Below are 24,695 nucleotides of genomic sequence, written 5' to 3'. Positions count from 1 at the left end.
AAAAAAAAAAAGTCAAAAACCCCCTTTGCCCTGAATTAGAAGGGATGCTCCCAGTAGCAGTTCCACCAGAGGAGCAAGCTCAAACATGGGTAGCAATGCGCCCCCTGCTGACGTTAACAATTAGTATGGCCAATTTGGTTTGCTGCCAGACACAGGCTACATATTCAATGACAAGCCAAAATATCATCCAAAAAATCTAATGGACCAAAAATTTCCCATTTCCGAGTGACATCATAGCTGTATATAAAACATCATTCACAACTCACAATGAAGCTGGTGTAAGCATACCTTTAGACTGTACTCTAGGTTGGTTTAGGTGGGAGATTTTTATCTTGCTGTAAGATTTTAAGATCTGCACGGGCTGGAGAGCTGGTTCTGAGGTTAAGCACTACTGCTGTCAGTGGACCCGAGTTCAGTTTCCAGCACTCATGTAATGCAGCTTGCAACCTTCTACAGAACTCCTGCTCCAAATGGACTGAAGCCTCTGGCTTTTACACGCCTGTACGCATACCCACATAACCAAATATTTAAAAAGAGGGTGGTGGTGCTGCTGGAAAGATGGCTCAGTGGTGCCTGCCCTTCCAGAGACCTGGGTTCAATTCCCAGTGCTTGTATGCCAGCTCACAGCTGTCTGCAATCCCAGTTCCAAGGGAACACTCATGCATATTAAAAACTGGGGGCTAGAGAGATGGCTCAGTGGTCAAGAGCACCGGCTGCTATTTCAAGAGGACCGGGGTTCAATTCCCAGCAACTACATGGCAGCTCACAACTGTCTCTAACTCCTATGCCAGAGGATTCATCACCCTCTCACAGACAGACATGCAGGTAAAACACCAATGTATATAAATTAAAAATTATATCATTTTTCTTTTTAAATTTTAGTTTGCTTTTTGAGACAAGACTTCTTTCTGTCTGCTATAAATCTTTAAAAATCTTAAACTTCTATCACTTTCAAATAAGGCACTTAGTATTTGTATTTCCTTAGAGGTAGTACCTTCTTCTTGTTTTTTTTTTTTTTTTTTTTTAAAGATTTATTTATTATTATATCTAAGTACACTGTAGCTATCTTCAGATGCACCAAAAGTGGGTGTCAGATCTCATTACAGATGGTTGTGAGTCACCATGTGGTTGCTGGGAATTGAACCCAGGACCTTCGGAAGTGTCATTACCCACTGAGCCATCTCGTCAGCTCAGCAAAACATCTTTATGAAGTTCAACACTTCCATGGATGTAAACACGGTATGGATTTCTGTGGTGTCACTGCTTACACGGTTTAGAAGGATTCAAATTTCTGTGCTGCTAGTTGTGTAAAAGAAGAGCACACACAATTGGTATATTAGGTGGGCAACACAGTAGCTTCCCCTACTATCTGTCTCTCTATGACGCTCTTACACTCTATGACGCTTATACAATGTTGAAATCACGCGATGAACTTCTCAGAATGTGATCCTGCCATTAGGTGACATGTAACTATATACAAACTACGCTTAGTATGAGAAGAAATGTAAAAATAGCTTTAAATTAACAACAACAAAAAAGCGTTAGTTGTGATAAACTGAATCCTTCTAAGTCACATAAGCATTGTGTGGGAAAGGAGAGACCCTAAGACTGACTTGGAAGATGGATGGGTTTGTCACACAAGCCCAAATCCTAGCTACTCAGAAGCTGAGGCAGGAGGACCGTAAGTTTAGGGACGACCTGGGCTGTGACCATACTCACATCAGCAACAGCAATAGACTGCACGTCAGCATTTGCGACGAGATGGCTCTTAACGAGTGTCCCAGTAGCAGAGTCCCACAACTGCACCTTTCCAACAGAGTCCACACTTATGACCGTGCCGTCCGACAAGAAGGCAACACCCCACACTATGCACCTGGACTTAGTCACTCCCAGGTGTTGCCTATCTAAAACCATCTTACGAATTATGCTCCCTGAAAAATAAGAAAGGCACATGTTTAGTTTCAGTTTTTCAAAACTGCACAGGCAAGCATACACGAAGTTAGATGCCTGAACATAGCTAGAGAGTAAAATGGCAGCTGGGTCGAACTGCAGCCTGGAGTTTGGTTCCCAGCACCACCCATAACTATGGTCCTAGCAGATTGCTTCATGAGCATACACAATCAAAAACCAAACTACAGCTCTTGAAAGATCAGCCTCAGAGGCCGCAGGCTTAGTCCCAGAACACAGCCTAGCGAAGGCCCAGGTTCAGTCTCCAGCAGCTAAAACCCGCAAAGACCTTTGGAGGTGGCTAAGTGAAAATCCCACTAAAAGATTAAGATAGAAAAACAACAAACTTAGCAAACAGTGAAGTCAGAAAAGATGAAAAAGTAAGAGTGACCGAGAACGTCAGAAGACCCAGCATGGAAGTAACAAAACACCAGCAAGGGAAGGGGGGAACTCATCTTCAGAGCACGACTGACTGGCACAGAGAAAAGCCAACTAACCAAAGCCAAACCCACAACACATCCAGACACCAGCAAGTGGGATGACTTCAGGGTAAAACGGGGACTGGGGGCAGAGGGCTCACCTACTGCATTAGGGGGCCTGGACTGGCTTTCCAACAATGAAACTGTCTACAGGAAAAGGAAAGGGGGAAAGGCTCAAGGGGCCTAGAGACCAACCAGAAGCTTAACTCTCTGTCTGCACAAAGGGTCAAGAATTAGAATGGGAGGCAGAGGCAGGTGAACTTCTGAGTTCAAGGCCAGCCTGGTCTACAGAGTGGGTTCCAGGACAGCCAGGGCTACACAGAGAAACCCTGTCTCGAAAAACCAAAAAAAAAAAAAAAAAAAAAAAAAGAATGGCATTAGACTTCCTAACAGGCAAAGAGGGAATCCTAAACACAGAAGCAAAAGGGACCCCGGAAAGATCGAAACGCCAGTCTTCCAACCCCACACCTGTGTGCAGCATGTCCCAAGCGGCTACGCTAGACCAGAAGTCATAGGACATAGAAATGGCAGGAAAAAACAAGCAAAACCACCAAAATACCCAGATGTGTTTTGTGTCAGCTTCTACAGCTGAAAGATTTCAAGAGTCAAGTAGAAGAACGCAGGGAGGAGAAGAAAATTAAACAGGAAGCAGACAGGAAGGAAAGTAACTTCCTTTGTGAGCGGTGAACATGGGGCTACAATGGAAACACTTGACTACTGACTGGAACCCAGTTACAAAGGAGCATAAGGGAAGGAGCAGGAGACCATGTGCTCGGACACTTATGACACAAGGTACAAAGGGAAGACTCAGGTGTGAAGCCAATAGTGTACAGAAATTAAAAACCACAATTCAGAATTATGAACACGTCATGCACAGCAGAGGTAAACCCAACAGAGTCAGCTGACAGTCGCAGCGGCTTACTTTGAGGAGTGGGAGAAGGGACAGGGGGATTCCTACTTTTTGAAAAAAGCCTTGGGCTGGGTGTGGTGGCGCACTCCTTTAATCCCAGCACTTGGGAGGCAGAGGCAGGCGGATTTCTGAATTCTAGGCTAGCCTGGTCTACAGAGTGGGTTCCAGGACAGCCAGGGCTATACAGAGAAACCCTGTCTTGAAAAACCAAAAAAAAAAAAAAAAAAAAAAAAAAAAGGAAAGAAAGAAAGAAAGAGCCTTAAGGAGTTCTTAGGTTGTAGGTGTGTGTAATAAGGACAAAGAAACACACAAGCCAGGCACTGAGGAGAAAGGAAAAACAAGGCACATCCGACCCATTTTGTTACTTTATCCTGCACGCACAAATATGCTAATCTAACAAATTAGAGGTAAGCTCACACTAAAGGCATCTAATTTTCCAGGCCAAGAACAGAAAAAAAGTCATTAATTAGAGTAAAAAAGCTACTTTCCTATCTCCTTATAAAGAGAGAGCTGCCAGCCCCCACTGAAGAGTGGAGATTCTCCCAAAAGCAGCAGTGATAATCAAACACAGCAATAGGAAGCTAGAGATGGCTCAGTAGTTATGCGGGGCTTACTATGCACAGAGAAAGAGAAGGTGCGGGGGTGGGGAGGAGGGAGAGAGACAAAGCCTGGATTCCAGGACACATGTAAAAGCCATACACGGTCCCCTGGACACCTGTAACCCCAGCACAGAGGGACTGGAGATGGAGGATCATTAGGACTAGTTTCTTGTGCCAGGTTATATTAAAAACAACAAAAAAAAGGAACTCTAGCTCCAGGTTCAGCAAAAAGATCAGGGAAGGTAAGCAATAAGGAGAATGTCTCACATCCCCTCTGGTCGGCACTGACATAGGCACACACACACGTAACAGAAATGCAGAGACAGACACACAGACATACACACAGAACAAATGCATAGAAAACAAGGGGTGAGATTTGTGATGGACTGGTGGAGAGATTAGTGAGGAGATAGGCTAAGTCAAGATTCAGAAACTGAGAAATGTGAATCTGACAAAACCCACACCCCAAATGTACTAAATAGAAAGACAATCACCTGATTTGACATCGAACACGCTAATGTAGTCTATGGAACCAGCTGCAGCGTGGGTACCAGCAGGATGCCAGCAGAGACTCAGGATGCGACCTTAGGAGTAAGAAAACAGTAAAAAAGGTGACATCTAAATAAATAACAAAACCTAACTGAGCTCTCCTTCCACAATCACCCAAAGGGCTGGACTTGGTTTCCTCGGCCACCATGGTTGATCAGCTGTCCTGGGACCCACAATGAAGTAGCCGGCAACTTGCTTTCTATAAACAGTTGAGGAAAATGTATAAATGTGTTCTCTTTTGAGAATGCTGTGGTGGTAACCTAAGGAAACTTCCGTGTGCACACTGACTTCTCACAGATTAAAGAGACATACTTACACGAGCGCCCAAACACGTATGGTCATGCACAAATACTGACATTACAAACAAGGATGTACTGAATGAGGGCACGCTCACAGGACTGTACTGCCCAGTGACATCGGCCACCTTGGTTTATGCAGGCCTGCCTGCCGACATTCACAGAGTGAGACAACTTTACATTTCTCAGAACAGATCCTTGCTGTTAACCAGCCATAATTATGTCTTTAATTTTCTTTCTTTTTAGGTGGTTGTGCTGGTAAGTTTTTTGTCAACTTGACAAAATTATCAAAGGACACAGAGAACACACACCAAGGTCACTACTCTCCAAAATGGGCACCAACAAACTACAATCTGCTGTTGGGTTTGTTTGTTTGTTTTTCTCTGTGTAGCCCTGGCTGTCCTCGAACTCAGAAATCCGCCTGCCCCTGCCTCCCAAGTACTGGGATTAAAGGCATGTGCCACCACACCCGGCTCGCTGCTGGTTTTTTTAAATAAAGTTCTACGAGCACACAGTCTATTCCCAGACTGTCTTTGGCTGTTTCCCTGGTACAACCAGAGTTAGCAGAGGCTGTAGTGCCTCCAAAGTCTCAGTACTGTTATGCTCAGTATTTCACAAAGTGCTTGTGAACCCCTGCTCTGCACCCCACCACCGGGACATGCCGAGCCCCAACCCGAGCAGCTGCTCACGACACTCCCCATGGCATTTAGATTGATTGGAAGGGTTAAGAACCACTGGTGAGATGGCTCAGAAGGTAAGAGCATTGACTGCTCTTCCAAAGGTCCTGAGTTCAAATCCCAGCAATCACATGGAGGCTCTCAGCTACCCACAATGAGATCTGATGCCCTATTCTGATGTGTCTGAAGACAGCCACAGTGTACTTATGTATAACAATAAATAAATCTAAAAAAAAAAAAAAAAAAAACAAAAAAAAACAAAAAACTACAGCCAGCAAAACTTAGAAGTGCACCCCTGTAACTGCACCACTGAGACAGGACTGCCGTGAGTTTAAGGCCATCCAGGGCTACATGGTGTGCCAGGCGAGTGCAGGCTCCAGTGTGAGAACCCGTGCCATAAAAAACAGAAGGAAGGGGGAACAAAGGAATGGCAGCTTTGTTGTGGTACAAATCTCTAATCTCAGCACTCAGGAAATCGAGGCCAGAGAATGGGAGTTTCAGGCTGCCTTGTCCCACAGAGGAGTCAGCCTCAAAAGGCAGACTCTAGGCACACCTGCTTACATTTCACAAAGCAGGAGTTTCTGTAGGAGCACACTGCTGATTCTACATTAACCTGACAATGCCAGAGTCACTTTGGAGAGACCCTCAATTAAGAAAATGTCCCAACTAGACTGGCCTGCGGGGGAACTTGAGGTACACTTTCGTGATTGTTGACGGACGTGGGAGGGGCCCAGCCCACGGCTGGTGGTGGCACCCCAGGACTGGTGCTCCTGGGTGCTCCTGGGTGCTTTAAGAAAGCAGGCCGAGCAAGCAGCAGCCTCCACAGCCTCTGCATCAGCTCCTGCCTCCTCCGCGTTCCCGCCCTGGGTGGGTTTCTGTCCCAGTTACAACCTCTGATGGACTGTGCTGTGGGACTCAGAAGCTGAAATAACCCTGTTCTTCCCCAAGTTGCGTCTGGGCACGGGAGTTTATCACAGTATAAACCTGGGCTAAGATACAGGTGATTAACAATACTCACTTTCACAGGAACACTAGCTTTCTACTTTGAACTTCACAGTTATGCTACATAATGGGACGCCTTCTAGAACTCCCCTGTGCTCAGAGAAAATTAGTGTATCTACACAGCACATCCCATAGTCACAGGAAAATATCCTGTCCCTTTGGTGGCACAAACACACAACTTCTGTTGAAGCTGTTCATTGCCTGACCCAAAACAAGCCTTACTTTTTTGTCGATCAAAATTTCTTGCAAACTGGATTTTTTCTGGGGTGACTTCAAATAGTTTCACAGAGCCATCTTCACAACCAACCTATTTAGAGACAGGCAGAAAACAGACTAAATGAGCCTTCTTACAGGACTAATATCCCCATGCACAAGCGTAAGTTGTTTCTTCTCTAAAGCTATCACTTGCCTAAAATCAAAACAAACTAAAACAGCTTGTGAGGGGGGGAGGGGACCGACCATCAAGACTACTGTATTTTGTATTATCAATAATAGCTTACTGACCAAAAGTTGAGAGCCACTTGGGCTGGCAGTCATACTCCAGATAGGTCCCCCAAAGGCATCCAAAGTGTACTTGATGTTTAGTGCCTGTAGGTCATACTCAAGAATTTCTCCATTCAGTCCAGCACTAAAGAGTCGCTGTCCTCCTGCCCAACACAGGGCTTCGGTACCCCGAGACTCATGACCTGGGAAAAACTACAGAAGCATCATCATTTCTCAACCTGCCATGAATTCAAAACCACAAAGCAGCGTATCCTCCCAACTTGCTATGAAGTCCTCAGTCACCAGCACCCAAAAAGTATTTCCTCACAAATAACTAGTAGCTTGTCAAATGTTTGCGTCTATTAGACACTTTATCTCTTTCAGCTTCAAATATTAGTTACTTAAAATTATATGTTAAACACTTCTCTTTTTTAAACTGGAACTAATGCAGCAGACTTTCTTCAACTACTATTAGAGAATTAGGATAGTCAAGATTGACTCAGCAGGTGTGGTGGCTTATATAACTCTAATCTTAGTCCTCAGGAAGCAAAGGCAGGACACCTGAAGGGGGGCGAGGAGGGGGGCTGTGACCAGTCCCCATGCATAAAAAAGTTGGGTTAGTGTCCAGTTGGATACAAAGTACCTAAATTTGTTTTTTATTGCTTGTTTTTTGAGACAGTTTCTCTGTCTCAAAACAAAGTAACAGCTGTGGATGTCCTGTAATTTGCTCTGGTCTCAAACTCAGAAAGATCCACCTGCTTCTGCTTCCCAAGTGCTGGGATTAAAGGCTTGTGCCACTACTACCTGGTTGAAGTATCAATTTTCTAAAAACTATTACAAACTTGGAGTTCTCAGTGCTCACAGTTTAAGTACTAGGGGAACCTGGAATGTTAGCACACAGGGTTGTTCCAGCAAGGGAAGGAATGCAGAACCTGTTATCCTCCCAGAAGGCTGGGAGATCACTAGCCTGGTAAGTTCTGTGCTATCTAAGTGGCTAGACCTCTTCAGCATCTGATCCTCTTGCAGACTCTTGCCTTCAGCTTGCTCTCCCAGTCCACCTATAGAACCTATCTTTATGAACGTTACAAAGAGTTGCAGTGTAGTTATATCTGCTCTGTATTTAGCTTACTTTGTCCCTCAGGATTTATTTATGCTTTGGTAAAACTTGGGATCGAGCTATCACCAGAATACGTTTCCACCAAATTGTGCCGCTCTTAAATATGCCAAAGACAAACCACCTGGGGCTGGTTTGTTTTTCACACAAATATTTCCTACTGTGTTACAACTGCCCACCGGATTCCAATGCAGTTACATGTTTCAGGTGTCTTTAGTTTAGGAATAAGGCTATACAGTGGTAGGTTTCGTCAGCCAACTCTCTAGCAATCAACTACCAATACATTTCTCAAAACAGACCTCCATCAAGAGATGCATCACTGCATATATGCTAAATGCCAGCGTGCACACTTCACATCTGCCTCAGTCTTGTGTCCATTTCACCTGAAAGGGGTGCTTATAAAATAATTCAGTCCACTCCAGCTTTCTGTTCAGGACATAGGTCTCTTTTTTCTTTTCTTTTGAGGCAGGGCCTCGCACTAAGTAGCCCTCACTGTCCAAGATAGAACTCTTTATGTAGACCAGGCTGGCCCAGAACTCATAAAAATAAGCTTGCTTGTCTTCTGGAATTAAAGGTGCGTACCGTGACCACATCTATGTGGCCACAGTCTCAGATTACAAGTGCTTTCTGGGCATTCAATATTTTCATATATATATCATGGCATTTTAATTTTATGTCTGCTTGACACAATGTTTCCTATCTGAACTTGCAAGGCCAAGAGACAGATGGGTAAAGTGGCTTTCCTGAAAAGCCTATGGGTAAAGTAGCTTTCCTGAAAAGCCTAAGTCAACGGAATGACAGAAACACAGCTTTTTATTCCTTGCTCCTAACCATTTTATTCTGTTTGCCTTGCTCTGAGAGTGATGTGACTGAGGCCAACAATCCTTAAGATTTTTATTACACTTATTTACTTAGTGTATATACATGTTGTATATGCACATATGAAGGTCAGAGGGCAACTACAGGAGTTGGTCTCTCTTTCCACCATGTGGGCTACAGAGATCAAACCCAGGTCTTCAGGCTCAGAAGCAAGAACCTTTTCTCACTGAGCCATCTCACTCGACCAAAGGCTAGTAATTTAACAAATAGGAAAAGAGACATGGAGAAAACAGGAGACTGAATTAGGAAACTGCTTAAAATAAGGATAGGGAAAAAAAATGGAGGACTTATTCCCCAAACATTAACTTAGCAGTGGCTTTGTACAGTCACAAACATTGCTGATGTAGTCCCCGCTCTTAAAGAATTTTAACTTTAGCAGTGAAAAGAGGCACTAAGCAAAAATACAAATTATGCAAGTATAGTGGTTATAAATGACACACAGAAAAGTCACACTGTGCAACAAGTGTCCACCCAAGCATGTTTGTCGTGTTTCTAGCAGTGACCAACTTGCTGCGGGCAAGGACGTGCCACTCTTCTACACACAGTAGTTCTTCAGTAAGCCAGCAATATATAGGATCCCTAAAGCTAGCTGTCAAGAGTACTTCTCCCAGCTTTATTAGACAGGGGGGAAACTGTTTACAGACCTTTCTCCATGAATGTAAAAGCTCCGACATTTGTTTCCTTACCAGTTCCTGACACTCATTCTTGGCAACATTTACAGAATGCCTACATCTCAAGTCCCAGCCTGCTGGGTACTGACAACTCTCCACCCATTTGAACTGAGTTGCACGTTGCACCTGAAGAACACTAGTAACCCGTGTTCATGAGGAGAAGTCTTTGGCGTTGGAGAGATGGCTCAACAGTTCAGAGCACTTGTTCTTGTGAAGGGTTCCCAGCACCAAATGGTAGTTCATAACAATTTCTAAATCCAATTCTAGGGAATCAAATGCCTTCTCCTGACCACCATGGGCATTAGGTACACCTCAAGTGTATATACATGAATGTAGGCAAAATTCTGGCACACACAAAATGAACCCAATGTACCCAAAAGAGACATTTCATGTAATGAAAAGTCTCCTCTGTTCCCAAATAGACAAATAAGTCTACATCCTTGGAGACAGCTGAACTGGGAGTCTGCTTGCTGCTGTGATAGTAACATTTTCTGATTTTACAATGTTTGTAACCTTTCCACTGTCCATGGAAGGCATAGTAAGACCTAGAGCAGGAAATGACATTTTACCAGCATCACAATGATCTCAACAATTTTTTCTTTCTGGTAGTGGCCAAAAGATCCAGCAAGCTTCAGTCCTCAAATGGCATATATTGTCACACAATCCCCAGGCAGGAGCCTTCTAAACAGCTCAAGATAGATCAAACCCTGGGCTGTTTTTCCCTTGATGGGTGCATCAAGGGACCCCAGATATGCTACAGAAGTTCTAAGCAATTCCACAGCGGGAAGAGTCACTTGGTCTACCTGAAGATAGGACTCGTAAGTTGTAGAATTGAAGTTAAGAAAATTAACATTGCCGGGCGTGGTGGCGCACCCCTTTAATCCCAGCACTCAGGAGGCAGAGGCAGGCGGATTTCTGAGTTCGAGGCCAGTCTGGTCCACAAAGCGAGTTCCAGGACAGACAGGGCTATACAGAGAAACCCTGTCTCGAAACCCCCCCCCAAAAAAAAAATCAGGAATACCACACCAGGCTCCCCCAAAGACTTACTTTCTCCTGAAAATAGTTTGCTGACAAGTTATAAATTTCCACCGTGCCATCTGTTCGTGAAACAGCCAATCTGTTTGACTGGTTATTGTAAGCCACACATCGGATGCCTGATGGAACGTAATTAAAGAAACGTACTCGATGGACCTTAAATTCACCCATTCCTGGAGGGACAAAAAGAGTCACAGTTAAGCAGTAACCGGAGAATCTCTTATGCATTCAATTTACCATCATCACTGTTGCATAGGAGGTTCCATGATCTCTCACTTAAGTTCATTTTGCTGTTGTTGTTGTTTTTTGTTTTTCAAGACAAGGTTTCTCTGTGTAGCCCTGGCTGTCCTGGAACTCACTCGGTAGATCAGGCTGGCCTCGAACTCAGAAATCTGCCTGTCTCTGCCTCCCAAGTGCTGGGATTAAAAAGGCGTGCGCCACCACTGCCCGGATTAAGTTCCTTTTTAATAATGCTGGGGTGCCCCAGCAAGACTCTGCAGTTTCCAGAAATTCAGTAGGGAAGTTTCAGCAACTTCATCCCCCGCCATGCCCGCCTCCCCCCAAAGGCTGACTCCATTTCTCCATCTTTTTAATGTCTTGGAGGAAAAGGGTTTGAAACCGGCATTTTACCAATAACTTCTCTCCTCAACATTACTGAGTCTGCAAATCACAGACCCTCTCTAATGAGACAGTGACACGGGGCTGATGGGGGAGGGGAAACCCAGAGCACGAGTGGGCAGCGACAGAACTTGGAGGTCTCTCCCAACCTGCCTGATTTAGCAGCTACCTGACACGCATCTACTGGGAGTGGAACTTGTTCCCCCTTACTCGTCTACCCTCAAGGGAGCCACAGGCAGAGCGGGCACGTTCTGATGAGCGGCAGAAGCGCGCAAGGTGTCCGCCAGCCCCGCTCTCTCCCAGGTCCACTGGAGCCGGAGTAGCTTCCCCTCGGCCTCAGAACCGAGCATCCACCAAGGTCCGCGGGCCCCCGACCCCGTGTGAACCCTACTCCTCCCGAACACTGGGTTTCAGCGGGCCCCGGGGGTCCTCCCCGAACTCACCTACCGCCTGGCACTCGCCAACCCGGGACCTCGCCTCTCTCCGCCCCGGCCCCACGTGCGCGCCTGCGCACTCGCCAGCTCCGTCCCGGAAGTACTCGGCGGCGCGAGGCCGGAAGTGCGCAGGCAATGCTCGCGGCGGCGGCGACGGCGGCGGGAGGTTCGGTTGTCGCCCGTTGGCCGCGCGGCGCCGCGCTCGGCGGCCGCCATCGCAGGTCAGGCCGCGGGCGGAGGGGCGCGGGAGGCCGCGGGGAACGAGGCCGGAGGCGGGGACCGCGGCGAGAGCGCGGAGGGATGGGCCAGCTTAGGCAGCCGGGGCCGGGCGGGGCGCGCGGCTCGGCGAGAAGAATGGCGAGCGGAGGGGCGGGGAGCGGGCGGGGGAGGGGCGCGCGCTGGGCCCGGGAGAGCGAGGGCCGCGCGGGCCGAGGCTAGCCCGCCGCCGGCCAGGGGAGCTCGGGGACCGGGAGCTGAGCAAGGACGGAAGGAAGGGAGCGAGGGAGCTGGGCGGAGTGGGAGAAAGGCGGAAAGGCTGGCGGAGCGCGGGCGGAGGACGGAGCAGGGGGCGGCGCGGGCCGGATCCACGAGGTAGGTGCGGGGGGGGGGGAAGGGGCTCAGTCCCCGATCGGGAGACCTGCAGGAGTCGAGTGGACTTGGAACCCAGAAAGTAGCGGGGATGGCAGCCCGGGGCTCAAAAAGGGGTTTGGGGCGGAACTGCCAGAATCGTGAGGCTTGCTTCAGGGCACCTTTATTTTAAATCCTGGTAGTGGGGAGGAGGAAGCTGCTGGGGGACATTTATTCGGAGGGTCCTTGCTGAGTGAGATCTCGGGCGCTTTGTGGGAGGAGTGAATGAATCCTAAAGTTGAGAAGGGTGGTGTCCTAGAGTAGCGGGACTGGGAACGGTTTTGGCTGGTACTGAGTGGTAGAGGAAGGTAGTTGAAAGAGGACTCTTCGGGAGAAGGGTGAGGGCTATGAAGACGGGTGGGGGCCGTGGAGAAAAGCAGTTTAAATAAGAGTGAGGTGGTAGTGGTGGTGGGGGGATAGTTTCTTAGGGAGGTAGGTAGAGGGTTAAAGACCTTGATAAGACGGTTCCAATAGTAGTTTGGGATAGTTTGAAGGAAGTTGGAGAAACGGGGAAGAGGGAATTAGAAGGAGGCTTGTCTAGTTGAAGAATGGAGGAGGGGGAGCTCGAGGGTGGAGGAGATAGAAGAAATGGAAGACTCCAGCAAGGAGGGGGACCTCCCCCACATCTGCCGCGCGGCCAGAAAGGGTTGGGAGGCGGAGGCTGTGAGGGCAGGAAGAGGAGGGAAGGTTGAGCTGGGGTGGCAGAGTAGCAGAAGATGGAGAAAACCGGAGTAACTCACATCCACCGAAGCCATCTTTTCTACCCATTGTCTACAAATAACAGTAATTCCCTCCAGTGGAGGAATCCTGCCACGTGATGGGAACGTACCACGTGGATGCATAGTCTCTAAACACGTTTTGAAAACATTCTTCACTAATGAAAAGTTCGGAAGCATTCGGTTCCATCTTCCCTCCACAGCCCCTTTTTGGAGGGGAGCAAGTGTCTCATTTAAAGTAGTTTAGACTTAGTAACAACCCTATTAAGAGACAAGTTCTCCTTAGAATAGAAAATTGGGTCAAACATCCCCTTCAGTCACACAACCACCATGACACTGGTAATAAAAATGATTTGTATCCAGTCATATATAAAACTCACAAGGTTGGTTGTTTGCTAGAAAGGCACATAGAGAAATAGTTGTCATATTTAGAGAAATGACTTTCCAGAGTTTAAGCCCTGAAGCATCTCAGTAAACCCTGCCTAAAGCCTTTGACTTGTTCTCCAGTTGTATAAAGTTGCCATTGATGACCTACTGTTTTTATAGCCTATTTTGTACATTGTAAACATTCACAGTAGTTACCAATGTGGTATTAGTGATGTTCTACTTGACATATTCTAGGAAACATGTAACTCTTTTTTACTTTGAAATGGTTAAGCCATTTTACCCCCTTTTTTTTTTTTTTTTTTTTTTTTGAGACAGGGTTTCTTTGTATAGCCCTGTCTGTCCTGGAACTGGAACTCACTTTGTAGACCAGGCTGGCCTCAAACTCAGAAATCCACCTGCCTCTGCCTCCCGAGTGCTGGGATCAAAGGTGTGCGCCACCACGCCCGGCTACCCTAATTTTTTTAAAGAAAAATTTTAAAGTATAGTTTTGAAGAATTAGAACATTTAAAACATTCAAAAGTCAAAAATACTGGTAGAGATAGTGTCTATCTTGTTCATTGGTTTAATCCCCAGCAGACCACCCAAAGTGTTTAGATACATTATAATGGATTTTTTTTTCTTATTTGAGACTGGGTTCCTCTATATATCCCTGGCATTCCTGGAATTCAGTCTGTAGACAAGGCTAATAAAATGGACATTTATAAAACATTTAGTCATAGATTTTGTGTCATTAGATTTAAATCACTGAATCACAGTCCCTGGGAAGTTAGCATTATGAGGGTCACTGATCAGGCTGTTCTTTAAGACATTATTAATCCTTTAATATGTAATGATTTAGAGAGCAAAGGATGAGAATTGGGTTTGTTGAGAGATTAAAGTGAACCCATGCCAAAAAAGTCCTCAGTCTTCATGACTTCTTTTTTTCCTTGATGAGGGGTAGAGGGTTTAGGGTATAATTTTGAATCCTGAAGGTGGCATTTGAATTTGACTTTTAAAGCCTGAACATGGATAAGGTAATAGCCTATTAGCTACTTTGATGTATCAGCTTGGATTTTAGCTGCTTTCATTGCAAGGGACCAGGCTTCTTTCAGTTTTGCAGGAGAGTGAGGGCAATTGCAAGGTAGATGAATCTCAGAGTTGTGTGTGAGGAGGGACTAGTGTGCAGACCACACAGTGGAATGGTTAAGGTCACATCCTGCTTTACTACTTATTAGCTATGCGACCAATTGCTTAGCCTTCAGCTTTTCTAAGCCTTGTTATCTGAATGGGAGTTTGGTAACCATGCCTAACTTGAGCTGGTTGTCAGGATGGAATGAGATAATCCAGTAAGCAATCCAAAAGAGTATGGAGATGAAATCTTTTTGTATTGGTAACACTGTACTGCTTTCTAAACAAGGCAAACCTTAGTCCTAGAAACTGGTTGGTTCTTAGTGTTAGTATGAAGTGAGACTGAAGACTCAGAAATTGATGTCACACAGAGAATTTTCATTGTAACATTTTTATTTGTTACTATTAACAGAATTTGGCTTCTTAAACAGCATTCAAAATTTACAAAAGAAGTGCTTCAGATATTAGAATATTTGCATTGACTTAGCAGATGAGCCCTAAAACTGAGAAATCTTGAAATTTGATACTAGCAGCCTAATAGGTTTCAAGTTTTTTCTACTTGGAAGCATATCCTGTTTTCAGATTGTAGGTGTTCTGCTTGTACTAGGCTTCACCTCTTAAGTTTCCCCTGCCTATGCACAAGGAGCTAAGTACAGTTTAAGGTGATCCCTCATGCCCACCTTTGTTGTTGGAGACAGGGTCTTCCTGAGTCGTCCTGCCTCTGCCTGAAGGGCTAGGATTGCAGATGTATAGCACCACACCTGGCTTTTGAGACCCTTTGAATAAAATGTATGCTAACTGGGACACATGGTCATACTCCTGTCACCTCTGTCGGTTGTGCTCTCAAATCAATATATAAGCTAGCCCTATGGACAGTTTTCTGGTGACCTCAAGGAGCAAGAACAGGAGTAATAGAATTTAGATGCTACAGGAAATCTCAAGCCCTGAACTTAAACACTTGCCAGTGTTTCATTCCTATATGCGTATATGTGTGTGTGTATATATATATATACATATATATACACACACACACACATACAAATCACATAAGTATAATCATATTGATATACAGGCGTCTCTAAGCTAGACTGAAACAGAGCATCCATTTATATACATGTAAGCCACCGAATTTGATTTAGCATAAAACATTTTACAGGGTTGATGGGGTTCAGCAACAGAATGACCAGGCTGTAAGCCACACAGTTACTGTTTCCAAGGCATTGCTAGATGTTTGCCAGCATCAATAGAAATAACTCAGGCAAGGCTTCCTGCATCTGTATATAAAGATGTAGGTTTGCAAGTGCTACCCTGGATCAGAGGTCAGGTGTCGCTTTTCTTAGTTCATTGTGAATTCTTTTTTTTTTTCCTTTTTTGGTTTTTCGAGACAGGGTTTCTCTGTGTAGCCTTGGCTGTCCTGGAACTCACTCTGTAGATCAGGCTTGCCTCGAACTCAGAAATCCGCCTGCTTCTGCCTCCTAAGTGCTAGGATTAAAGGCGTGTGCCACCACTGCCTGGCCTTTTTTTTTTTTTTTTTTTTTTTTTTTTTTTTAAGGTTTGTTATTTATATGTAAGTACACTGTAGCTGTCTTCAGACACTCCAGTACAGGGCATCAGATGTCATTATGGATGGTTGTGAGCCATCATGTGGTTGCTGGGATTTGAACTCAGGAACTTTGGAAGAACAATCAGTGCTCTTAACCGCTGAGCCATCTCTCCAGCCCCTCATTGTGAATTCTTATTCTGATAGGAGTCTATCCAGAAAGTAGAGAATGCACTGAGAAAACTTGGCAGCCATACTATTTCCTGTGGATAAAAAGCACACAAAAATTGAAAATTTCAGGAAGTGTATTTTGGTATGTGTGTATAGCATATATGCATGTGTGAATATGGAGGTCGGTAGGTATCAGTCATTCTTCTGCCTTGAGACACAGTGTCTTGGTTCCACTGTATACCTTCAGGCTTTTGAGGGGTTTCCTTTGCCTCCTGTCTCAGAAGGCCACTGCAATTGCAGATGCTAGTGCTATATGTTTAGTGTCTTCATGGGCTCTGGAGATTGGAGCTCAGGTGCTCATACTCGTATGTCTGAAGCATCTTCCTGGACCCGGGAGGTAGGTTATTATCTTCTTCCCCTTGTTTAGAATATGATGTTCACAGATGTGAATTCTTTTTTTTTTTTTCTGGTTTTTCAAGACAGGCTTTCTCTGTGTACTCTTGGCTGTTTTCTGGAACTCACTCTGTAGACCAGGCTGGCCTCAAACTCAGAAATCTGCCTGCCTCTGCCTCTCGAGTGCTGGGATTAAAAGGCGTGTGCCACCACGCCCGGCCAGATGTGATTTCTTTATTGCTTTTTTTAGACCACTTTTTTTTTTTTGCAGCTTATACATCACACACTGTATCAGTCAACAAAAGCTTATTTGAAAGAACTTGGTCTATGCAGCATTGGCCTTTTACAATATGTATTACATACTTTATGAATTATAATCAAAGCTAGACTGTCAAATGCTGAATTGATTACTTCCCAATCTAAAATATTAGCTGTTCTCAATAGGAGTCTAAAGTCTTGCATGAATTATATTTAGTCATGACACCAGTGAGTGAGTCATCATCTAGGTGTCAGCCTCTAGTCATTTAGTGACCTGACCGTGATCATACAGTAGCTTTCCACTTACAAGCTGGAACCTGAATTTCAGCCTTTTGAATTTGGATTGATTCACTTTGGAGATGCTCTGGAAGCAGGACTCAGTGCCTTTGATCCAGTGTATGAGATTAAAACAGAAGGATTGGAAATTCAAAGATGGACCTTGTCTCAAAATACTTAGGTTAAGTTCTGGAATGGTCTTATTATAAGCACAAAGATCTTTGCCTTTGAAGCTGAAGTATTGCCTTTTCTCGGTAGGCCACAACCTCTTTGGGTACAGAGACTCACTTATTCACAGCTCTAGTCTTGGTGCCTTTGTGCTGCTGTAAACAGCACTTACACATGTCACTGGCTGCGGGGTCTCCTGATTCCTCTTCATTCTTGCTGATACCTGGTTCTGTTTTTTAGGAAGGGAAAAATTAAGTAGTGACTTTTAAGTAACTAGATGGGCTAGTTTCTTGTCTTTGCTCTCTATACGCTAGTTGAGTGTGTACCACATACGAATACATATTTTTATTTGTATATGACCAAGTAGCCTCAACTGCAAAATAGGAATAAATGGTTATTATTAGAGTTGCTGTGTTGGCTGAGATACCATGTACACATGTGCATAGCATGTAGTCCATAGTAAACATTTAAAATACGTTAACTGCTGACCCAGTGTGTTTGTGCTCTGGAAAGAGGTTCTGTCATAATATAAGCCTACTAAAGGTCTAAAGTGAAGAGAACCAGTAAAGAAACCCGTCAAATGGCAGCTGCCCCCTGTAGACCTAGCTCTCTAGAAGCTAAGGTTAAAAATGTATTACTATACCAAGTCCCAGGCCAGAAAAACAAAATCCTGATTAATAGTTTTTCTTAGTTTTGAGTACAATTATAAAATCTGTTGACTTTTTGAATCATGACTGGTAACACTATATATTGTCTCATTCATAAGTCAGCAAAAACTGAAGCTTTGGTTCCTCAATCCAATCTCCCTTAAGGGCAAATGAAGCCAGCTAGCAGCAGGCTTTTAGGGTGCTCCAAATTGCCACCTGGTGGCGCTGTTGTATAATGTGAAGATATAGGAACTCCCCCCATCTAAGTGAAAGGTAGTTTGGCTGTTACATTAGAAATCAGCTTACTACTGGGCATGTGGCACAAGCCTTTAAGCACACAACTGAGGAGGCAGATGGATCTCTATGAGTTCAAGGCTAGTCTGGTCTATACAGTTCCAGGATCACCAGAGTTACCTAGTGAATCCCTGTCTCAAAAAGAAAAAAGAAAGAAAAAAAAAATTGCCATACCATTTGTTGTAATACACCTGAGTGGATGATGATTGTCATTAACAGCTGTAATCTGTATGTTCAGAAACATCAAGAAAGCCTAACCCTTTTGACATTGCTAGAGCAATAGAGTAACATGTTTAAAAGCACTTAGAGTTATAAGTTCCTGCCACACATTGGGCTGGGAGTGTAAAACTCAGTTGGCAGAATGCTGACCTAGCATTTGTGAAGCTCTGGCAGGAGGATCAGAAATTCAAGGTCAGCCTCAGCTACATAGAGAGTTCAAGGATAGCCTGCACTAGAGATCCTGTCTGAAAGGGGGGAAGTGCCTATCACACAATTAAGTGACAAAATACAATTTATAATTATTGCTATCCTAAAAGGTTTTTTTTTCCCCTCTAGTTTTTCAGTTGCATTTTTAAAGAAGGAAGGCTCATGGTACAAATTGTTATTTCCAGGTGAGTACATTTTAAGATTTTACTTAGTTTGAGTGTTAAGGGCTATACTGGTTTTACAGTCTTCTGAAGGAATTGGGGTCCTCAGGTACATCCTATATACATTCTTGGCATTAAGATCTATATTTCAGTCCTCAGTACTGCCCAATTTCCCGAGAACTTGTATTCAACAGAGCTCCTTTGGGCTTCTGATGGTGGCGTAGGTGTAGGACAGTACTCATCCATCACCGCTCAAAAATATTGTAACCGCCAGCCCTTTGCTTGCAGTACGGGGGCTGAAGGCCTGGCAGAATGGGTGCTGATGGAACTACAGGGGGAGATCGAGGCTCGCTACAGCACTGGATTAGCTGGAAACCTCCTGGGAGACCTACATTACACCACTGAGGTGAGGGGGCTTTTCTTTCCCTGCCTTATGCCTCAGTAAAGCAAGCTCCACCAAGGTGGTGCTCCCAGGACCCTAGGACCCAGTGTGAGGATTGTCCTCGGGTTTGTTGCTCCAGGTTAGCCAGTCTGTAGAGCTAGCTGCTTGCTGTCCCCCCACCTTCTGGAGTAGCAGAGGAATGGAGCCGTTGGGAATCTGCTAGAGTCCTAAAAGTAGAAATGCTGTTTATGTGGGGCTACAAAGAATGGAAAGGGCACAAGGGTAGATTGCCAATGTGGTTTTTAACAGTGGTAGAGCCAGACCAGGGGCTGGAGGTGCTAGCATTGCTGCCAAGAGCAGCTTTAAAAGGCCCCTGAAAGGAACAGCCTTGCCCTCAGTCTCAGGCATCTCCTTCTGTTCTGCCAAAGGGAATCCCTGTGCTGATCGTGGGCCATCATATCCTGTATGGGAAAGTCATCCACCTGGAGAAACCTTTTGCAGTCCTTGTCAAACACACTCCTGGGAAGCAGGACTGTGATGAGCCTGGTCGAGAGACTGGCACCCAGTACTTGGTGACAGCACTCATCAAAAACAAGATCCTTTTCAAAACTCGCCCAAAGCCTATTATCACCAACGTCCCCAAGAAAGTATGAAAGAACCCCGGATTTTCCCTAGAGAGCGGNCAACTCCTTGGACTCGTGCTCCATTGCCACCTCGAGGACGGCTGGACGGAGGGCCTGTTATGAACGCAGGCCACCCAATGGGTGTGAACTCAGATCCTTTCCTTATGGCAGCAGGTTCTCTTGGTGGAAACCTGGCTCCATTTCCAAGGAATCCAGCTCCTTTCCCAAATCCATCAGGCTCGTTGGCNTCAAATCCAGCACACTTTGCTGCTGGTGCTCGCGACCCAAGCATGACTTCTTTCCCAAGAGGGATGAATCCCACTGGCACAGGTGCAGTTTCTTTCCCAAGGCCAGGAGGCCTGTTGGGACCAGGACCAGGACCAGGTTTAAACCCTAGAACAGGGGCTCTTCCAGGCCCAGGGCCTATGTCTAACCCCAGATTAGGAGGGCTTCCTGGACCCGGCCCTCTGGCCAACCCAAGGGCAGGAGGACTCCTGGGAGCAAGTCCTGACCCTAGAAGTGGTGGNCCCATGGGCCCTGGATGTGGACCCAACATGAGGGCAGGTGTTTTGTCCTCTGGGACTGGTCCTCCCAATCCTAGGCCAATTGGCCTGGGTCCTGGACCGAGTCCAAATCTAAGATCAAGCTTTTTAGGTACAAACCCAGCCCCTAGGTCGGGTATGTTTCCAGGCCCGGGCCTGGGGCCCAACCCACGAGCATGTGGCTTAGGACCAGGTCTTGGGCCCAACCCAAGAGCTGGTGGCCTNGGCCCAGGCCCAAATCTGGACAACAGAGCAGGTGGCCTCTTGGGTACAGGATCTGGTCTTAACTTAAGAATGGCTGGACCTCAAGGCTTAGATCTTGCCCCCATCCTGCGGGCAGCAGGTCTTTTAGGGACAAATTCAGTTTCTTTTTCCCAGGCTTCTGGAAACATGGGNACAAACCCGCCTACCATGACAAGAGTACCTGGCCCCATAGGCGCAAACACAGGTCCTAGCTCTCGAGGACTTGGCCTTCCAGGGCCAAATCCCTCTCCCATGTCAAGGGCTCCTGGNCCCATGGGTCCTAATTCAGCTCATTTCTCAAGACCAGGTGGCCCCATGGGGGTAAATGCTGGAGTCTTTCCAAGGGGGACAGGATCAGGAGGACTGAACCCAAATGCCTTCTCTCAGTCTTNTGGCACATTGGCCTCAAATCCAGGTACCTTTCAGAGGTCTGCTGGCCTCCAGGGCTCAAATCAAGCAGTTTTCCCAAGAGCCTCTGGGCCATTAGGCCCCAACCCAGCTAACTTTCCAAGGGCCACTGGCCTGCAGGGTCCAAGTCCAGCTGCCTTCCCAAGGTCTGCTGGCCCATTAGGCCCAGGTCAAGTTGCTTTCCCCAGGTCAGCTGCTGGGCACCTGGGCTCTTCTCNAGCAGGCCCTGTGGGTATCAACCCAGCTCCTTTTGCAAGACCAACNGGGACCCTGGGCCTTAACCCAGCTTCCTTTCCAAGGATGAATGGCCCTGTAAACAAGACTTTAGTCCCATTTCCTAGGGTAGGCAGCCTCCCTGGCTCAAATGCAGCTGCTTTCCCCAGACCAGGGGGTCCAATGGCTGCAATGTACCCAAATGGAATGTTACCCCCTTAAATACCATTTTTCTTCCAGGGCCACTTTGTTATTTAAGCACTGTGGTTCTGAGCTGGGGCTGTCTCTTAGATAAAAGAGTAGATACGGAACTANAGTCTGAAGAACATAGCTGGNGCTCGAGTTCAAATGAGCCTTCTTTTTCCTCTGCTTTTTTCTTGATTGAAGGCAAAATGTTATTTGTGAGCCATGGACTATGGCAGATAGGGGTTATCCTGGCCTCAAGGAAAAGGCTCTCTGGCCTTCCGGAAGCCTCTGTGCTTTTGTCCCACAGCTTTCTGCCCCTCGTTTCTTACTAGTTCCTTGAACTGTTCTCGTGGACTTTTCCTCAGGGATACATTGGCCTGCAGGTCCTAATCCCCCACTCACCACTGGAGGATTGGCTCGCTTGCTGTCTGGTGATGCTGCATGGGTGAGCAGGCCATGCTTCAGTAACTCTGACCTGGGCTCCCTGGGCCTAGTCAGGTTCTACTGCCAGACCTTTCCCTGGGGGCTTGAACCCACGTCACAGACCCACCACATTTCTGCTTGACTGGGCCTGCGGCTCCTTTCTTCTGGGACTTAGAGGTGGACAGATTTAAGGTTCCTCCAAATCCAGCTCCCTCCTCACTGGTACTCCCAATCAAAGAACCTCAAAACTTAAACTGCTATGGATGGGAATTGGGGGATTGGGGTGGGGGTGGAGGGATGAACGGGAAATCACTGTGCTGTGTTGAGCTTGATGTGAAGGATGGGTGGTGTTTCTCCTCCATTGTATCTTTTCTTACTGTTTCTTTAATAAATGGGTGAGAGGGCTGCTGCTGTCACTATTTTGTTCTCTGTCCCACAGTGGGTAAGTTTACTCTCTGCTTGTCTTTTTTTAAAATGACAATAACCCTCTATTAACCTGCCATCCAACTTGCTTACATTTGAGGGAACAAGCTTTGGTTAGCCTTCACTCATTCTTCCAATTCTATTTTGTAGAATAATACGATGAATGTGAGATTCTGACTTCTACAATAGGAAATAAGCCATCCTGCATATGTAGTATCTGGTGGCCTAATGGCTCAATTCTCCAAATTGAAGCAACCGTGACAACTTACCTTATTTGTGAAATTTTTTAAGTCAACATTTAAAATGTTTGAGTAGTGTGTGTGCACTCACTCCTGATAGCACGTGTGGAAGCTGGACAGTTGGGGGTGGGATGGGCTCGCCTTGTACCAAGTGGATCTCAAGGATTGAACTCCATCATCAGACTTGGTAGTAGGTACCTTTTACTCCTGGGCCATCTTGCTGGCCTCTTTTTCTACTTTTGAATTTCACTGATTCCATTAAGTATAAGAGGACATAGTTCTGAGATTCCAGTTGTATTTTTAGATTTGAACTCTACCTCCAGCACTCATGTTAAAGACGCCAGCGCAGCTCTCTGATAGGGGCTGGGGTTGGTTCTTGCACATGAGGGTGAAACAGCTCATGTTTAAGAGGCTAATGGAGAAGGCAATAGGAGAAGAGGCTAGACTTTGGGAGGCAAAGCACAGCCAAGGAAAGCTGTCACTGTGGCCATGGCCTTGAACGTGTATTTTCTCCCTGGCTTCCTCTAAGCCCCCTGCTTCCCTGTGGATTCCAGGTGAGAAGCTGTGCTTTAGCACAAGCTCCATCCATCCGTCAGTTCTGTGATACCCTGCCTCACCATGTGCCCAGAGACAGAATCAGTTGATAGGAGACCAAAAACGGGAACCATGATGAACTTTAGCTCCCTAAAGTTTACTTTGGTTCTTTGTCACAGCAATGGACACGCCAGAGTTATGTAAGAATTTTTATTTTGATAAGTGCAATAAAAAAATTCTTGACCTGATAAACAACAAAAAAGCCAGTCTCCAAGGGCAATGAAAACAATGGGGCCAGGAGCAGCTGCTCATAGTTGCCAGCAACAGGATAGCGGCTGCCTTGTCACCCAAAATTGTCTGCATTTTGTGTCATCAGGACTTGGCGGCAGCCTAGTGAGGCCAACTTAGTTATAGGGAATCATCAAGATGCCACAGCAACATTTGGAGTACAAAAAACAGCACCAGAGTGGCATCTACAGTGGACAACAGGTGGGGTGATGGAAACTCAGGTCGCTAATGGCACTGCACAGTATTCTGGGCAGCTAAATTGAGCCAAATTGAGGTTGAAACTCTTGAAGGTCACTGTTAAGAAAGAGGGGCTTGTAATATCCAACATCAACCCCCATGGCCTTTCAAGAAGAGCCACAAGGACAGTACTCCTGACCCAGAAGTTAGGGGATGATGACCCCTGCCCTGGGAACACAGCTGGGATGGTGAGGAGCTACAGAAGGTCTTGGCAGAGAAAAGGACTAAGCCATTGGAGGAGATAGACCAAAAGTTAGGCATCAGCAAACTGATACATGGTGCTTGAGACCTGCAGGGCCTCATTGAGAAGTGTGCCATTAATTCCAAGGAGAGACTGACCTTCACCTTTAAAAGGAGTATTGTAAGAAGAGGAGAATGTGCTGCTGGTGAATGTGAACCTGGTGCATAAGAAGCTGGCCAAGAGCTGTGCCCTAACAGCTGCCTTGTGCAGGTGGTCTCGGCACAGGAAAAGCTCTGCTGTTCGTTAGCTAAATAAGATGTGAACTGGAGGAATTTCCATAGAACTAGGGTGACCACCAGTGGCCTCATGAACAAGAATTGGCAGAGAGCTGGGTCATCCTGCAACTACAAGTTCAGCAGGGCCTCAGCTCACCGCTAAGTATCTCACCCTCGAGGGGGTGGTGCCAGAAGATGAGATACAGCTTCCTGAGCATTAGATTCAAGAAAGGGACTTAGGTTTCATACTGTTGGGCAAAGCTCAGCACCAACTACCAGAGTGGAGAGGTGGTTCTGGAAAAGGAAGAGCCGTGGTCCTCAGCTTGCATCCCCACTAGATGATGCTGGAGTGAGAACATGAACATCAGCGAGGAGAATGACAACAGGGGAACTTTGCTATCAAGAGACCCAGAGGTACAGAAGGACAAGGCGGAGCGGAAGCTGTAAAAGCTGGGGGTTGCGGGGAGGAGGATGGCTGAGGGGACATTGGCTGTGGCACCTACACTGACTACAGCTTGTAAGAATGGTGAGAAAGAGGCCGGGCGTGGTGGCGCATGCCTTTAATCCCAGCACTCGGGAGGCAGAGGCAGGCGGATTTCTGAGTTCGAGGCCAGCCTGGTCTACAAAGTGAGTT

General features: G+C 46.2%; 3 protein-coding genes across 4 annotated transcripts in view; 2 read left to right on the top strand and 1 right to left on the bottom strand.

Annotated features, from left to right (window-relative positions):
- Nucleotides 1–11,778, bottom strand: part of Utp4 (UTP4 small subunit processome component) — a 27,691-nt gene extending 15,913 nt beyond the window's left edge. Inside the window, exons 1-6 of one of the 2 annotated variants that reach the window (XM_021220717.2) lie at nucleotides 11,703–11,778; nucleotides 10,654–10,814; nucleotides 6,964–7,155; nucleotides 6,682–6,766; nucleotides 4,430–4,519; nucleotides 1,720–1,931 (exon numbers count right to left, since the gene is read on the bottom strand). In XM_021220717.2, coding sequence (XP_021076376.1) covers nucleotides 1,720–1,931; nucleotides 4,430–4,519; nucleotides 6,682–6,766; nucleotides 6,964–7,155; nucleotides 10,654–10,812 — 738 coding nt within the window. In that variant the 5' untranslated portion in view covers nucleotides 10,813–10,814; nucleotides 11,703–11,778. The remainder of the gene's footprint in view (nucleotides 1–1,719; nucleotides 1,932–4,429; nucleotides 4,520–6,681; nucleotides 6,767–6,963; nucleotides 7,156–10,653; nucleotides 10,815–11,702) is intronic. The other variant, XM_029532355.1, reaches the window with a different exon arrangement.
- Nucleotides 11,779–11,816: 38 nt separating this feature from the next.
- LOC110337664 (chromosome transmission fidelity protein 8 homolog) lies at nucleotides 11,817–22,307 on the top strand. Its single transcript, XM_021220715.2, has 4 exons — nucleotides 11,817–11,914; nucleotides 18,833–18,888; nucleotides 19,153–19,270; nucleotides 19,675–22,307. Exons 2-4 carry the CDS (start codon nucleotides 18,866–18,868, stop codon nucleotides 19,897–19,899), a joined length of 366 nt encoding a protein of 121 aa, XP_021076374.1. The 5' UTR covers nucleotides 11,817–11,914; nucleotides 18,833–18,865; the 3' UTR covers nucleotides 19,900–22,307.
- Chtf8 (chromosome transmission fidelity factor 8) lies at nucleotides 19,874–21,515 on the top strand. The gene has a single exon (XM_021220714.2). It carries the CDS (start codon nucleotides 19,896–19,898, stop codon nucleotides 21,495–21,497), a length of 1,602 nt encoding a protein of 533 aa, XP_021076373.1. The 5' UTR covers nucleotides 19,874–19,895; the 3' UTR covers nucleotides 21,498–21,515.
- Nucleotides 22,308–24,695: the final 2,388 nt, after the last annotated feature.

Source organism: Mus pahari, chromosome 20 (genome assembly GCF_900095145.1).
Source record: "Mus pahari chromosome 20, PAHARI_EIJ_v1.1, whole genome shotgun sequence".
Classification (NCBI taxonomy): domain Eukaryota; kingdom Metazoa; phylum Chordata; class Mammalia; order Rodentia; family Muridae; genus Mus; species Mus pahari.
Note: the sequence above shows the minus strand (reverse complement) of the source record. Positions and strands in the feature narration are given on the sequence as shown.